This window comes from Nerophis ophidion, linkage group LG08, assembly GCF_033978795.1.
Source record: "Nerophis ophidion isolate RoL-2023_Sa linkage group LG08, RoL_Noph_v1.0, whole genome shotgun sequence".
Classification (NCBI taxonomy): domain Eukaryota; kingdom Metazoa; phylum Chordata; class Actinopteri; order Syngnathiformes; family Syngnathidae; genus Nerophis; species Nerophis ophidion.
Genome location: NC_084618.1, coordinates 13,015,849 through 13,033,959, shown reverse-complemented (window position 1 = coordinate 13,033,959; position 18,111 = coordinate 13,015,849). Strand labels below are relative to the sequence as shown.

Sequence of the window (18,111 nt, the reverse complement as noted above, 5' to 3'; positions counted from 1 at the left end):
CGGTTTTCAAAGTCCTTTAGTTGAAACAATGTAGGTCAATCAAAGCAACAGATTCATACGGCCCCCATTTATTGCGGTTGACCTGACACATGAAACGTGACACATTTTAAAATTGAAGTACCAATGAATGCTAGCACACACAAGGTGTGGTGAAATGTGTCCTCTGCATTCGACCCATCCCCCTGGGAGGTGAGGGGAGCAGTGAGCGGCAGAGCTCTGGATAAATCATTTTTCGGGGATTCAACCCCCAACTCCCAACCCTTAAGCGCTGAGTGTTGAATGTCTTAAAATGTGCATCGTGGCAATTCCAGCTTTGCAGTGGTAGATTGGGTCGGTTGGTAGAGCAGCCGTGCCAGCAACTTGAGGGTTGCAGGTTCGATTCCCGCTTCCGCCATCCTGGTCACTGCCGTTGTGTCCTTGGGCAAGGCACTTTACCCACCTGCTCCCAGTGCCACCCACACTGGTTTAAATGTAACTTAGATATTGGGTTTTACTTTGTAAAGCGCTTTGAGTCACTAGAGAAAAGCGCTATATAAAAAAAAGATTAAATTATAAATAAATAAATGATAAATGGGTTGTACTTGTATAGCGCTTTTCTACCTTCAAGGTACTCAAAGCGCTTTGACACTACTTCCACATTCACCCATTCACACACACATTCACACACTGATGGAGGGAGCTGCCATGCAAGGCGCCAACCAGCACCCATCAGGAGCAAGGGTGAAGTGTCTTGCTCAGGACACAACGGACGTGACGAGGTTGGTTCTAGGTGGGATTTGAACCAGTGACCCTCGGGTTGCGCACGGCCACTCTCCCACTGCGCCACGCCGTATACAATTACAGTACTTTATTTATTCCTTCAGGAAAATTAAAAGTAGAGAGTCACTTTCCGTTATGTTCAGCAGACTGCATTGCAAAGTACTGGGGGCCTTATAAAACCCAACCCTACTTTTTTTTTTTTTTCATGAAAAAGGGAGGTTTTTTTGGATGGGTGCACTAATTGTAAGTGTATATTGTGTTTTTTTATGTTGATTTAATAAGTAAAAAAAATAAAAACAAATAATAATAATAATAATAATTAAAAATTCTTCCAATCGAGCCACAGCCCAGTGGTTGGGGACCACTGTTTTAGCAGATAAAGCTGATGAGTGTAATGTCTAATCATGCATCTTTTTAATTGAATATGCCGGGGGTAAGGTAAAAAATAATTAAAAATATATATTTTTTAAGAATTTAGGAATTTCCAGGCTGTTTTGGTGATTTTTTTTGTTTTATTTTGTAGAAGCTTTTTGAAATGCTAGCAATTTTTTTTAAACAGGTTGTGATTTTATTTAAAATTTGCTATCAATGTTTTTAGGTTTTTTTTGCTACGTAAATTTAAATAAGTTTTGTATTTTTGTTCAAGTCCAATGTAGGTAATTAAACGCTAAACTATCACAAATTGTGTGTTATATTATAACTGATAAAGCTAATAATGAGTGTAATATCTAAAAATCTATCTTTATAGCTAATAATATATGTATATATAATATAGCTAAAAAACATCACAAAATTTGATATATATATATATATATATATATATATATATATATACATATATATATATATATATATATATATATATATATACAGTATAATGACAATTTTAAAATAAATAATAAAAACAGTTTTTGTGGTATCAGTGTCAATATTGCAAAATTTTCTCATTTCCTTGCAACTTTTTGGCTCTTTTATTCCACTTTCTATGCTCTTTGTTTTTTTTCCTTCTTGTAATAGTATTTTAAAAATGGGTCTGGGGGGGCCTTTAAAAAAATTTGGACTTTGGACATCCCTGGTCTGCACAAAAAAAAGTATTTTAGACAGCTGGTGTTTAAACCCAAACTGGGTAAATTAAGGCCCGGTTTAACTTTTCAATCATTCCAAAAAAAATGTTGTAATTATTTAAAATCGATTTTTACCCCATGAGTCCATATTTTGCTGTGTTTGTGGAATTTTTACTGTGTTACGCTTGATTATAAAATATGTCAAGAGAGACATTTATATGTTGTCAATTTTCAGTGTTTTATCGTTCATTGTTAATTTTGTCCATTCTTTATTTTCATGCGTCTCATTCAGTAAAAAAATGGAAAATTTCATTCGTTTTTTTTAAGGCGGTCTGTCAAAACCTTTTTAGCTTTCAATCAGACATTATTACAAGATTTTGTTCCTAAAAAAATAAGATATAGCGGCCCCCAGACTCATTTTTTCTTCTCTAAATTTGGCGGTTAAGCTTTTCAATTATTCCACAATTTTTTTGGAGCTATTTAAAATAGATTTTTACCCTTTGAGTTCATATTTTGCTGCGTTTGTGGAATTTTTGTTGCCTTTCGCTTGATTATAAAATATGTCAATTGAGACATTTATATGTTGTCAATTTTCAGTGTTTTATCGTTCATAGTAATGTAAATTTAAATGAAAAATTCCATTCTGTTTTTTTTAAGGCGGTCCGTCATAGCGTTTTTAGCTTTTAATCAGACATTATTGCAAGGTTTTGTTCCTAAAAAAAGAAGATATAGCGGCCCCAGACTCATTTTTTTCTTCTCTAAATTTGGCGGTTAAGCTTTTCCATTATTCCACAATTATTTGGTAGCTATTTAAAATAGATTTTTACCCTTTGAGTTCATATTTTGCTGTGTTTGTGGAATTTTTATTGCGTTACGCTTGATTGTAAAATATGTCAATTGAGACATTTATATGTTGTCAATTTTCAGTGTTTTATCGTTCATAGTTAATTTTGTCCATTCTTTATTTTCATGCGTCTCATTCAGTAAAAAAAATGTAAAATTCCATTCGTTTTTTTAAGGTGGTCTGTCAAAACCTTTTTAGCTTTCAATCAGACATTATTGCGAGGTTTCGTTCCTAGAAAAATCAGATATAGCGGCCCCCAGACTCATTTTTTCTTCTCTAAATTTGGCGGTTAAGCTTTTCAATTATTCCACAATTTTTTTGCAGCTATTTAAAATTGATTTTTACCCTTTGAGTTCATATTTTGCTGCGTTTATGGAATTTTTGTTGCCTTTCGCTTGATTATAAAATATGTCAATTGAGACATTTATATGTTGTCAATTTTCAGTGTTTTATCGTTCATAGTAATGTAAATTTAAATGCAAAATTCCATTCATTTTTTTTTTTTTAAGGCGGTCTGTCAAAACATTTTTAGCTTTCAATCAGACATTATTGCAAGGTTTTGTTCCTAAAAAAAATCAGATATACCGGCCCCCAGACTCATTTTTTTCTTCTCTAAATTTGGCGGTTAAGCTTTTCAATTATTCCACAATTTTTTTGTAGCTATTTAAAATTTATTTTTACCCTTTGAGTTCATATTTTGCTGTGTTTGTGGAATTTTTATTGCTTTACGCTTGATTATAAAATATGTCAATTGAGATATTTATATGTTGTCAATTTTCAGTGTTTTATCGGTCATAGTTAATTTTGTCCATTCCTTATTTTCATGCGTCTCATTCAGTAAAAAAATGTAAAATTTCATTAGTTTTTTTAAGGCGGTCTGTTAAAACCTTTTTAGATTTCAATCAGACATTATTGCAAGGTTTTGTTCCTAAAAAAATCAGATATATCGGCCCCCGGACTAATTTTTTTCTTCTCTAAATTTGGGGGTTAAGCTTTTCATTTATTCCACAATTTTTTTGTAGCTACTTAAAATTGATTTTTACCCTTTGCGTTCATATTTTACTGTATTTGTGGAATTTTTATTGCATTACGCTTGATTATAAAATATGTCAATTGAGACATTTATATGTTGTCAATTTTCAGTGTTTTATCGTTCCTAGTAATGTAAATTTAAATGAAAAATTCCATTCAGTTTTTTTTTTTTCAAGGCGGTCCGTCAAAATCTTTGTAGCTTTCAATCAGACATTATTGCAAGGTTTTGTTCCTAAAAGAAAATAAGATATACCGGCCCCCAGACTCATTTTTTTTCTTCTCTAAATTTGGCGGTTAAGCTTTTCAATTATTCCACAATTTTTTTGTAGCTATTTAAAATTGATTTTTACCCTTTGAGTCCATATTTTGCTGCGTTTGTGGAATTTTTATTGCATTACGCTTGATTATAAAATATGTCAATTGAGACATTTATATGTTGTCAATTTTCAGTGTTTTATCGTTCATAGTTAATTTTGTCCATTCTTTATTTTCATGCATCTCATTCAGTAAAAAAAATGAAAATTCCATTCGTTTTTTTAAGGCGGTCTGTCAAAACCTTTTTAGCTTTCAATCAGACATTATTGCAAGGTTTTGTTCCTAAAAAAAAATCAGATATACCTGCCCCCAGACTCATTTTTTTCTTCTCTAAATTTGGCGGTTAAGCTTTTCAATTTTTCCAAAATTTTTTTGTAGCTATTTAAAATAGATTTTTACCCTTTGAGTTCATATTTTGCTGTGTTTGTGGAATTTTTGTTGCCTTTCGCTTGATTATAAAATATGTCAATTGAGACATTTATATCTTGTCAATTTTCAGTGTTTTATCGGTCATAGTAATGTAAATTTAAATGAAAATTTTCATTCTGTTTTTTTTTAAGGCGGTCTGTCATAGCGTTTTTAGCTTTCAATCAGACATTATTGCAAGGTTTTGTTCCTAAAAAAAAATAAGATATACTAATTTTTTTCTTCTCTAAATTTGGCGGTTAAGCTTTTCAATTATTCCACAATTTTTTTGTAGCTATTTAAAATTGATTTTTACCATTTGAGTTCATATTTTGCTGTGTTTGTGGAATTTTTATTGCGTTACGCTTGATTATAAAATATGTCAATTGAGACGTTTATATCTTGTCAATTTTCAGTGTTTTATCGGTCATAGTAATGTAAATTTAAATGAAAATTTTCATTCTGTTTTTTTTTAAGGCGGTCCGTCATAGCGTTTTTAGCTTTCAATCAGACATTATTGCAAGGTTTTGTTCCTAAAAAAAAATAAAATATACTAATTTTTTTCTTCTCTAAATTTGGCGGTTAAGCTTTTCAATTATTCCACAATTTTTTTGTAGCTATTTAAAATTGATTTTTACCATTTGAGTTCATATTTTGCTGTGTTCGTGGAATTTTTATTGCGTTACGCTTGATTATAAAATATGTCAATTGAGACATTTATATGTTGTCAATTTTCAGTGTTTTATCCGTCATAGTTAATTTTGTCCATTCTTTTTTTTCATGCGTCTCATTCAGTAAAATAAAATGTAAAATTCCATTCGTTTTTTTAAGGCGGTCTGTCAAAACCTTTTTAGCTTTCAATTAGACATTATTGCAAGGTTTTGTTCCTAAAAAAAATCAGATATACTAATTTTTTTCTTTTCTAAATTTGGCGGTTAAGCTGTTCAATTATTCCACAATTTTTTTGTAGCTATTTAAAATTGATTTTTACCCTTTGAGTTCATATTTTGCTGTGTTTGTGGAATTTTTATTGCGTTACGCTTGATTATAAAGTATGTCAATAGAGACATTTATATGTTGTCGATTTTCAGTGTTTTATCGTTCATAGTAATGTAAATTTAAATGAAAAATTCCATTCTGTTTTTTTTTTAAGGCGGTCTGTCATAGCGTTTTTAGCTTTCAATCAGACATTATTTCGAGGTTTTGTTCCTAAAAACCAGATATACGGGCCCCCAGAGTCATTTTTTTTCCGCAAAATTTTTCCCCCCGTGGCAAAATAATAGCCCAAGCCTGCTTTTAAACGCCGCCCAGGGACAATTTCAATTGTCAAAATTTTGCAGGGATGGGTTGTATTTAGGCGGTATAGCTCGGCTGGTAGAGCAACTCGAGGGTTCCAGGTTCGATCCCCGCTTCCGCCATCCTAGTCACTGTACCCACACTTAGATATTGGGTTTCACTATGTAAAAACGCTATATAAATATAATTTTAAAAATTTGGGTGTGGGTTAACGAGGTGGTTAATTGAATATGCAAATATATGCGGAGATTGTTGAGCTGAAGTAGAATGCGCACCTCTCATGGACGCCGTCCGTGCAGGATGAGTGCAATTAGCATCTTCAGTAGTCTTTAGTAGTAATTATTGCTGGTGGACTCAGCGCCCCCCTGCTGTGAGTACAATGTGAGAGGACAGGAAGGCACGTCGGCTAAAGGTCGATGGGCGCGGTCCCCGCCGGGTTACGGGCGCCGTGGCCGCCGCCGTCCGCTGGTTAGACAGAAGCAGTCGGGTCGCTCCCGGCCGCCGGCCTCTGGGGGGCTGGGGGGGGTAAGGTGGGGTAGGGAGGGGGGGCGCCTGGCCAATGAGCGCGCCAGCAGTGCGGAGATGGGCGGGGTCATCGGTGGGTGGAAAGGTCAGAAGGTCAAGGGGCGGGGTCATGGGTTAGTTGCCGTGGCAGCTAGAGTTAGACAGGACACGGACGAGACGACAGAAAGAAAGAAAGAAAAAAAAAAAAAAAGAGGGCAAACACAGAAGGAGGGGAGGTGAAGAGGAGGAAAAACAACGACAACAGAAAGATAGAAAGAGAGATTAGTGTCCGCTAGTGGCGTCAGGATGACAACAAGGCAGATTCTGTGGCTGAGCTACGTCCTGAGGATGAGGCGGTGAAACCACCGAGGAGCCGGCATGGTTTCATGAGGGGGGCGGCGGGGGGCGGGCGGGGACGGTGTTAGGGCTGCACCATTCATTTGTCACTAGTGAGAAAATGACCAAAAACCGCAAAAAGGTGGAGTTTTTTTAATCTATTTTTGGAGTGAAAGACATGCTGGCCAATCAGAATTTTCCTTTATTTCCTTTAAAGATTTGACTAACTAACTAACTAACTGCACATTTTTGTGTGCGGTTAGTTCATGGTGACGTTTACCGTCGATAAACGTGTTTGTATTCCTCGCCGTGCAGAGCTTTAACAGTAAAAAAAAAAATTAACTGAACACAGTGAGCCCTCTTTTCAGTCATTCGCTGGCGACTTGCCAGCGAGAAGTTCTGTAAAGTGACACAAATTAAGAGGGGAAAAAAAAACGAATACGGAGACAAAATGTGTTATTTCGGCGTCAAACCGGATGGGCAATACGAGCCCATCAACACGGACGGGGGAAAAAAAATTAAGAGAAAAAAAAATTCGAATACGAGGACAAAATGTGACGTATTTTGGTGTCAAGCTGGATAGGCAATACGAGCCCATCAACACGGACGGGGGGCAACAAAAATTAAGACAAATAAAAATACGAATACCAAATGTGAACTATTTCGGCTTCTAACTGGATGAGCAATACGAGCCCATCAACCCGGACGGGGGGGGAAAAAAAAGTAACAAAAATTAAGACGAAAAAAAAATCGAATACGAAGACAAAATGTGACGTATTTCGGCATCAAACCGAATGGGTAATACAAGCCCATCAACAAGGACGGGGGGAAGAAATTAAGAGAAAAAAAAATTCGAATACGAGGACAAAATGTGACGTATTTTGGTGTCAAGCTGGATAGGCAATACGAGCCCATCAACACGGACGGGGGGCAACAAAAATTAAGACAAATAAAAATACGAATACCAAATGTGAACTATTTCGGCTTCTAACTGGATGAGCAATACGAGCCCATCAACCCGGACGGGGGGGGAAAAAAAAGTAACAAAAATTAAGACGAAAAAAAACCCGAATACAAAGACAAAATGTGACGTATTTCGGCGTCAAACCGGATGGGTAATACGAGCCCATCAACACGGACGGGGGAAAATAAACAAAGTAACAAAAATTACGAGGAAAAAAAAATACGAATACGTGGACAAAATGTGATGTATTTTGGCTTCTAACCGGATGGGCAATACGAGCCCATGAACACGGACGGAAAAAAAAAATGACAACCCGATCTAGTTTTTCCAATAGGGCAAAAAAAAAAAAGTATTTTAAGATGTTCAATATTTAAGTTTATTTTTTGCTTACAGAAATTTGTTTGTTTTTTTGTTAATTTAGGATGATTAAAAGTTACTTTCCAATTACAGTACAATGGTAAACAATTCTACAGTAATGTGAAATTTATATTACATATTTTATTTATTATATATATAAATATTTATTAATTATATTACATTTGATATATTTTATCCGTTTATAGTCTTTTAAATGGTTATTGCATTATTAGGCGTGCACAAAAAATAGTATCGTATTTTTTAAATTTTATTTATCTCGATTCTAAATCCATTCATAATGTTCAAAAATCACTACAAAATGCAATAATTCAATAAAAACTATTTAAATAAGCCGCGACTCCGAAAGGGACACGCGGTAGAAAATGGATTGATTTTAAATATGAATCTTTTAAAAAAAAATTAACATTTGTTTATCGGATTGTTGACATATACAGTCCAGAAATACAATTATTATACATTTTTTTCTTCTTCTTTTTTTTTCATAAGAATGTATTTAAAAAAAAAAAAAAATATATATATATATATATATATATATATATATATATATATGTATATATATATATATATATATATATATATATATATTAGTCCATCTCCCTGTAACCACATGAAACTTTTCTATCCAAAAATCGATTAAAAATTTAATAAACTAATGAAAATATTTGAAATAAGCCGCGATCCCGAAAGGGACAAGCGGTAGGAAATGGATGGATTTTTAAAAAGAATCTTTAATTTTTTTAAACATTTTTTTTAATTACTTTTTAAAAAAAAAAATATTAGAATATATTTTAAAAAAGATATATATATATATATTTTAGGCCATCTCCAGGCAACCACATGAAACTTTTCCATCCAAAAAAATCTATTAAAATTTTAATAAATTAATGAAAACATTTTAAATAAGCTGCGACACCGAAAGGGATAAGCTGTAGAAAATGTATGGATTTAAAAAAATAATATTAAATTTTTTTAACATTTCTTTATTGCTTTTTTAAGAATTTTTTTTATAAGAATGTATTTAAAAAAAAAAAAAAAAAAAAAAAACGATTTTAAGCCATCTCCATGCAACCACATGAAGCTTTTCTATCCAAAAATCGATTAAAAATGTAATACATTTATGAAAATATTTTAAATATGCCGCGATCCCGAAAGAGACAAGCAGTAGAAAATAAATGGATTTTAAAAAATACTTTTAAATTTCTTAAATATTTGTTCATTGCTTTAAAAAAAAAAAAATTATAACAATGTATTTAAAAAAAACAAAAAACGATTTTAGGCCATCTCCATGCAACCACATGAAACATTTTCATCCAAAAAATCAATTAAAATTTTAATAGATTAATAAAAATATTTTAAATAAGCCGCGACCCCTAAAGGGATAAGCTGTAGAAAATGTATGGATTTAAAAAAATAATATTCAATTTTTTTAACATTTCTTCATTGCTTTTTTAATATATATATATTTTTTTATAAGAATGTATTTAAAAACAAAACAAAAAAAAAACGATTTTAGGTCATCTCCATGCAACCACATTAAGCTTTTCTATCCAAAAATCGATAAAAAAATTTTAATAAATTCATATAAATATCTTAAATATGCCGCGACCCCGAAGGAGACAAGCAGTAGAAAATGGTTGGATTTTAAAAAATTATTTAATTTTTTAAATATTTGTTTATTGCTTTTAAAACATTTTTTTATAACAATTTATTAAAAAAACAAAAAACGATTTTAGGCCATCTCCGTGCAACCACATGAGGCTTTTCTATCCAAAAATCGATTAAAAATTAAATAAATTAATAAAAATATTTTAAATAATCCGCGATCCCGAAAGGGACAAACTGTAGAAAATGGATGGATTTTAATAAATAATCCTTCATTTTTTAAAAACATTTCTTTAAAATAAGTTTTATAAGAATGTATTAAAAAAAAAAAATAAATAAATAAATAATGATTTTAGGCCATCTGCAGGCAACTACATGAAGCTTTTCTAACTTTTAACCTGTTTTAAAAAAAGTTTCATTATATTTATTACACCAACTAATACATTGCAAGAGTCGCTTTGAATCAAGAACCGATTCTGAATCGAATCGTCACCCAAGGAATCGAATTGAATCGTTCGGCGCCCAAAAATTCTCTCTCCTATCTATTATTATATATTATAATTAAATTAGTGCTTATTTGATCACAAAATAATGTCGACAATTTATTGGCAATTTGTGGGACACCCAAAAGGGACAAGCGGTAAAAAAATGGATGTTTTTATTGATTTCTATTATTTTTTCCAGTTTAAGAGCATGATGTAGTCTAAATCCAAATGACTGCACCTTGAGACCAGAATATGTTAAAAAGTCAAAAAGTAACATGTCTTCCTCCACTCAACATTTCCGCAGTTTTATGCATTTAGAAGTTGTATATACATGTGTGTTTGGAAATAAATGGAAAATCCAATCGCAATTGTTGAGGAGAAAAACCTCATTCCTGTTTTTCTTGAAATCGTGCAGCCCTAAGCAAGACCTCTGGCCCGGCAGGCACAAGACATTGATGCAACGTTGTTTTTACGTACATGTCCTTTAAAAATGACCCTAAAAACTAGTTGTAAATTGAGACAACATTGGTGTCTAACGTTGGATCTACGTTGTTGGTTGGGAAATGACCAAATTTCAATGGTCCAATCAACGTCACAACCCAACATTGATTAAACGTCATCAAAAAGCATATTTTTTAAATGTTATGTTTGAGTTGTAGGATTTTGGTTGGTAAATTACCAAAATTCAATGGTCAAATCAACGTTAGAACCCAGCATTGATTTAATGTTGTATTTGTTTTGGTTGGGAAATGACCAAAATTCAATGGTCAAATCAATGTCAGAACTCAACATTGATTAAATGTCATCAAAAAGCATGTTGTTTCAACGTTATGTTTGAGTTGTAGGATATTGGTTGGGAAATGAACAAAATTTAATGGTCGAATTAACGTTAGAACCCAACATTGATTAAAAGTCGTCAAAAAGCATGTTGTTTCAATGTTGTAATTGTTTTGGTTGGGAAATGACCAAAATTCAACGGTCGAATCAACGTCACTACTTGACATTGAATAAACGTTGTCAAAAAGCGTGTTGCTTCAATGTTGTATTTGTTTTGGTTGGGAAATGATCAAATTTCAATGGTCAAATCAACGTCAGAACCCAACACTGATTAAATGTCGTCAAAAAGCATGTTGTTTTAACGTTGTATTTGTTTTGATTGGGAAATGACCAAAATTCAACGGTGGAATCAACGTCACAACCCAACATTTATTAAATGTGGTCAAAAAGAATATTGTTTCAACATTGTATTTGTTTTGGTTGGGAAATGACCAAAATTCAATGGTCAAATCAACGTCAGAACCCAACATTGATTAAATGTTGTCAAAAATTATTTTGTTTCAACGATATGTTTCAGTTGTACGATATTGGTTGGAAAATGACCAGAATTCAACGGTCAAATCAACGTCAGAACCCAACATTGATTAAACGTCATCAAAAAAACATGTTTTTTCAACGTAATGTTTGAGTTGTAGGATATTGTTTGGGAAATGAACAAAATTTAATGGTCGAATTAAGGTTAGAACCCAACATTGATTAAAAGTCGTCAAAAAGCATGTTGTTTCAACATTATGTTTGATTTGTAGAATATTGGTTGGGAAATGACCAAAATTCAATGGTACAATCAACGTCAGAACCCAACATTGATTAAATGTCGTCAAAAATCATTTTGTTTCAACGATATGTTTGAGTTGTAGGACATTGGTTGGGAAATGACCAAAATTCAACGGTCGAATCAACATTAGAAACCAACATTAATTAAACGTCATCAAAAAGAGCATGTTGTTTCAACGTTGTATTTGTGTTATAGAATAATGGTTGGGAAATGACCAACTTTGGTGTCTAACATTGGATTCACGTTGATGGTTGGGAAATGACCAAAATTCAACGGTCAAATCGACGTCACAACCCAACATTGATTAAATGTCATTAAAAAGCATGTTGTTTCAATGTTGTATTTGTGTTATAGAATATTGGTTGGGAAATGATCAAATTTCAATGGTCAAATCAACGTCAGAACCCAACATTGATTAAACGTCATCAAAAAAACATGTTTTTTCAACGTAATGTTTGAGTTGTAGAGTATTGGTTGGAAAATGACCAAATTTCAATGGTCAAATCAATGTTAGAACCTAACATTGAATAGACTTTGTGAAAATGCATGTCGTTTCAACATTGTATTTGTTTTGGTTGGGAAATGACCAAAATTCAACAGTTGAATCAATGTCACTACTTGACATTGAATAAACGTTGTCAAGAATCATGTTGTTTCAATGTTATGCTTGAGTTGTAGGACATTGGTTGGGAAATGACCAAAATTCAATGCTCGAAGTCAACGTCATTACTTGACATTGAATAAACGTTGTCAAAAAGCATGTTGCTTCAATGTTGTATTTGTTTTGGTTGGGAAATGATCAAATTCCAATGGTCAAATCAACGTCAAAACCCAACATTGATTAAATGTCGTCAAAAATTATTTTGTTTCAACGATATGTTTGAGTTGTAGGATATTGGTTGGGAAATGACCAAAATTCAATTGTCAAATCAAAGTCAGAACCCAACATTGATTAAATGTCGTCAAAAAGCATGTTGTTTCAACGTTGTATTTGTTTTGGTTGGGAAATGACCAAAATTCAACGGTGGAATCAACGTCACAACCCAACATTGATTAAATGTCGTCAAAAAGAATATTGTTTCAACATTGTATTTGTTTTGGTTGGAAAATGACGAAAATTCAATAGTCAAATCAACGTCAGAACCCAACATTGATTAAACGTCGTCAAAAAAAACATGTTTTTTTCAACGTAATGTTTGAGTTGTAGGACATTGGTTGGGAAATGAAGAAAATTTAACGGTCGAATCAACGTCAGAACCCAACATTGATTAAATGTCGTCAAAAAGAATATTGTTTCAACATTGTATTTGTTTTGGTTGGAAAATGACCAAAATTCAATGGTCAAATTAACGTCAAAACCCAACATTGATTAGACGTCGTCAAAAATTATTTTGTTTCAACGATATGTTTGAGTTGTAGGATATTGGTCGGGAAATGACCAAAATTCAATGGTCAAATCAACGTAAGAACCCAACATTGATTAAATGTCGTCAAAAAGCATGTTGTTTTAACGTTGTATTTGTTTTGGTTGGGAAATGACCAAAATTCAACGGTGGAATCAACGTCACAACCCAACATTGATTAAATGTCGTCAAAAAGAATATTGTTTTATACATTGTATTGGTTTTGGTTGGAAAATAACCAAAATTCAATGGTCAAATCAAAGTCAGAACCCAACATTGATTAAATGTCATCAAAAAGCATGTTGTTTCAACGTTGTATTTGTTTTGGTTGGGAAATGACCAAAATTCAACGGTGGAATCAACGTCACAACCCAACATTGATTAAATGTCGTCAAAAAGAATATTGTTTCAACATTGTATTTGTTTTGGTTGGAAAATGACGAAAGTTCAATAGTCAAATCAACGTCAGAACCCAACATTGATTAAACGTCGTCAAAAAAACATGTTTTTTTCAACGTAATGTTTGAGTTGTAGGACATTGGTTGGGAAATGAAGAAAATTTAACGGTCGAATCAACGTCAGAACCCAACATTGATTAAATGTCGTCAAAAAGAATATTGTTTCAACGTTGTGTTTGTTTTGGTTGGAAAATGACCAAAATTCTACAGTAGAATCAACATCACAACCCAACATTTATTAAATGTCGTCAAAAAGAATATTGTTTCAACATTGTATTTGTTTTGGTTGGAAAATGACCAAAATTCAATGGTCAAATCAACGTCAGAACCCAACATTGATTAGACGTCGTCAAAAATTATTTTGTTTCAACGATATGTTTGAGTTGTAGGATATTGGTTGGGAAATGACCAAAATTCAATAGTCAAATCAACGTCAGAACCCAACATTGATTAAACGTCATCAAAAAAACATGTTTTTTTCAACGTAATGTTTGAGTTGTATGATATTGGTTGGAAAATGAACAAAATTTAACGGTCGAATCAACGTTGGAACCCAACATTGATTAAATGTCATCAAAAAGCATGTTGTTTCATCGTTATGTTTGATTTGTAGGATATTGGTTGGGAAATGACCAAAATTCAATGGTCAAATCAACGTCAGAACCCAACTTTGATTAAATGTCGTCAAAAAGAATGTTTTTTCAACGTTATTTTTGAATTATAGGATATTGGTTGGGAAATGACCGAAATTCAACGGTCGAATCAACGTTGGAACCCAACATTGATTAAAGGTAATCAAAAAGAGCATGTTGTTTCAACGTTGTATTTGTGTTAGAGAATAATGGTTGGGAAATGACCAACTTTGGTGTCTACCATCGGATTCACGTTATTGGTTTGGGAAATTACCAAAATTCAATGGTCAAATCAACGTCACAACCCAACATTGATTAAACATCGTCAATATTCATGTTTCAACGTTCTGTTTCAGTTGTAGAATGTTGGTTGGGAAATGACCAAAATTCAATGGTCAAATCAACGTCGGAATCCAACATTGATTAAATGTCGTCAAAAAGCATGTTGTTTCAATATTGTATTTTTGTTGTGGAATAATGGTTGGGAAATGACCAAAATTCAACGGTTAAATCAGTGTCACAACCCAACATTGATTAAACGTCATGAAAATGCATGTTGTTTCAACCTTCTATTTGTTTTCATTGGGAAATGACCAAAATTCAATGGTTGAATCAACGTCATTACCTGATATTGGATAAACAGCGTCAAAAAGCATGTTGTTTCAACGTTGTATTTGTTTTTGGTTGGGAAATGACCAAAATTCAACGGTCGAATCAACGTTAGAACCCAACATTGATTAAATGTCATCAAAAAGAATGTTGTTCCAACGTTGTATTTGTGTTATAGAATATTGGTTGGGAAATGACCAAAATTCAATGGTCCAATAAACGTCACAACCCAACTTTGATTAAATGTCGTCAAAAAGAATGTTTTTTCAACGTTATTTTTGAATTGTAGGACATTGGTTGGGAAATGACCGAAATTCAACGGTCAAATCAATGTTAGAAACTAACATTGAATAAACGTTGTAAAAATGCATTTTGTTTCAACATTGTATTTGTTTTGGTTGGGAAATGACCAAAATTCAATGGTCAAATCAGCGTCAGAACCCAACATTGATTAAATGTCGTCAAACAGCATGTTGTTTCAACGTTATGTTTGAGTTGCTCAACTTCAGGACCTAATTCAACAAGTTGTTTTACTGTCTTGTGCCAGCTGTGGACCTCCAACTTTGTCATTTTTAAAAAAAAATTCAGCAGCAACATACTGATTATTGATCACGACTCCACATGAGATGACTACTGAGAGCAGAAAGGCGCCGTAAGACAGCGATGACAGGTTAAAAGATGGTGATTTTTTTTAGATGAAGAAACATTCATAATAAAGAATCTAAATAGAGAAATTTCCAGTCCTTCGGTTGTCTTTGGAGATGTCTTTTTTTTGTTTTCTTTCTTTTTTTTCCTCAATAGTCGTCTTTATTGCCTTTTAGTGTTTCCGTGTGGGTCACGTACAAAGAAGAGCGCCACCGCTCTCACACGTACAATATTGCATCTAGCTAATCCATTTTCTATTGCATAAAACAGTCACGAGGCCTGTGCATTGAGAAGGTCACCTCATCTTTCAAAAACAACAACAACAACAACAACAAAAACACACAGCAACACACAAAAAGAGCAAAAAAAAAAACGCTTTCGCCTTCCAGGAACAGTAGGAGCTACACACTCGGAATAAAGTATAGTCGGAAGTTTTAAACATGGAGAACACTTCATCTATAAAAAGCATATGGTAGAAATAAAAATGTACAAACTAAACAAAACAAAACTACAAATACTTTTCAGGCGATTTTGTTCCATTAACTTCATATAAGCGTCCTTAAAATCCCTATATACACATTTTTTTTTTTTTTTTTTTTTTGCAGCTAAATCAGGGGTGTCCAAACTTTTTCCACTGAGGGCCGCAGACTGAAAATCAAAGCAAGCATTTGATATTTTTGTATTTAAAAAACAATATATGTATAAAGAAAAAATACACATTTAGGCCTCCACTCAGGCTTGATCCCGGGGACCCCGAAGGGTTTTGGTCCAAAAAATATCATTATTTAGTATTATTACTATTATTATTATTATTCAAAGTTTAAATCTCTAGATCAGGGGTCACCAACGCGGTGCCCGCAGGCCTTTTCTAAAAATAGCTCAGATAGCAGCACTTACCAGTGAGCTGCCTCAATTTTTTAAAATTTTATTTATTTACTAGCAAGCTGGTCTCGCTTTGCTCGACATTTTAAATTCTAAGAGAGACAAAACTCAAATAGAAATTGAAAATCCAAGAAAATATTGCAAAAACTTGGTCTTCACTTGTTTAAATATTTTTATTTTTTTTACTTTGCTTCATATAACTTTCAGAAAGACAATTTTAGAGAAAAAATACAACCTTAAAAATGATTTTAGGATTTTTAAACACATATACCGTTTTACCTTTTAAATCCCTTCCTCTTCTTTACTGACAATTTAAATCAATGTTCAAGTACATTTTTTTTTTATTATTGTAAAGAATAATAAATACATTTTAATTTAATTCTTCATTTTAGCTTCTGTTTTTTCGACGAAGAATATTTGTGAAATATTTCTTCAAATTTATTATGATTGAAATTAAAAACAATTATTCTGGCAAATCTGGAAATTCTGTAGAATCAAATTTAAATTATTTTGAATTCCTTTTAAAATTTTTGTTCTGGAAAATCTAGAAGAAATAATGATTCGTCTTTGTTAGAAATATTGCTTGGTCCAATTTGTTATATATTCTAACAAAGTGCAGATTGGATTTTAACCTATTTAAAACATGTCATTAAAATTCTAAAATTAATCTTAATCGGGAAAAATTACTAATGATGTTCCATAAATTCTTTTTTAATTTTTTTTCAAAACGATTCGAATTAGCGAGTTTTTCCTCTTCTTTTTTTCGGTTGAATTTTGAATTTTAAAGAGTCAAAATTGAAGATAAACTATGTTTCAAAATTTTATTTTGATTTTTTTCCTGTTTTCTCCTCTTTTAAACCGTTCAATTAAGTGTTTTTTTCATCATTTATTCTCTACAAAAAACCTTCCGTAAAAGGAAAAAAAATGTACGACGCAATGACAGACAGAAATACCCATTTTTTTTATATATATATATATATATATATATATAGATTTATTTATTACAGGTAAATTGAGCAAATTGGCTATTTCTGTCAATTTATTTAAGTGTGTATCAAACTGGTAGCCCTTGGCATTAATCAGTACCCAAGAAGTAGCTCTTGGTTTCAAAAAGGTTGGTGACCCCTGCTGTAGATCAACATTAGGTCTATATTTCAATATAAATGTGTTAAATATTTAAGTTGTATGCTCTTTTTGTCAAAGAAAACCCTGTTTTTTTAATGGAAAAAACACGGTAAAATTTTGAAGTGAAATATTTTAGATTATATAATAATTTGAGCCTTAAAAAAGTTAAAAACTTATAAAATTGAATGAAAGGACGCTATTATTTTTTGAGAAATGACACTTAAAAAAAAAAAAAAATCTTCGCTAAAATTTTTGGGGGTCCAAAAGGGTCCTGCTCGGTAAAGTTTTTCAAAATAAATCTTAATTTTTTATTTTTTTTTACTTATAACACTATCGTCTCAAAATCAACTTCAGATTTATCCGTCAATTATAATTTTTTATTGTTCTTTGTTTTTTGTTTGTTCGTTTTAGGCCCTTTGGTTTTTAAATGGCTAACACAAAATATGCAACATTTTCTCCAAAAAATATCTCAAAGTGGAATATTTAATGTGATGCAATTGGAAACTTGAATAGGTCAATAATTCATAATGACATTGATTTTGATTCATTATTATTTTTTAAAGAAAGAAACAGCCTGCATGGCAGCTTTGTGTTATTAGAGTCAACGTTGCAACATTTTCTTGTTACATTTCACTTGTTTGCTTTTTTTTATACCACTTTTTAGCTTTTTTTATTAATTTTTTTTTAAATCGTATTTTTTGAATATGCCGTGGGACCGTTAAAAAAAAAATGACCTGGGGCCCCCGGGCCGCACTTTGGAC

The 18,111-nt window shown here is 32.2% G+C and overlaps 1 protein-coding gene across 3 annotated transcripts in view; it reads right to left on the bottom strand.

Annotated features, from left to right (window-relative positions):
* Nucleotides 1-2,343: 2,343 nt before the first annotated feature.
* Nucleotides 2,344-18,111, bottom strand: part of qki2 (QKI, KH domain containing, RNA binding 2) — a 98,173-nt gene continuing 82,405 nt past the window's right edge. For all 3 annotated transcript variants that reach the window (XM_061907709.1, XM_061907710.1, XM_061907711.1), the window contains one exon: nt 2,344-6,370. In XM_061907709.1, coding sequence (XP_061763693.1) covers nt 6,348-6,370 — 23 coding nt within the window. In that variant the 3' untranslated portion in view covers nt 2,344-6,347. The remainder of the gene's footprint in view (nt 6,371-18,111) is intronic.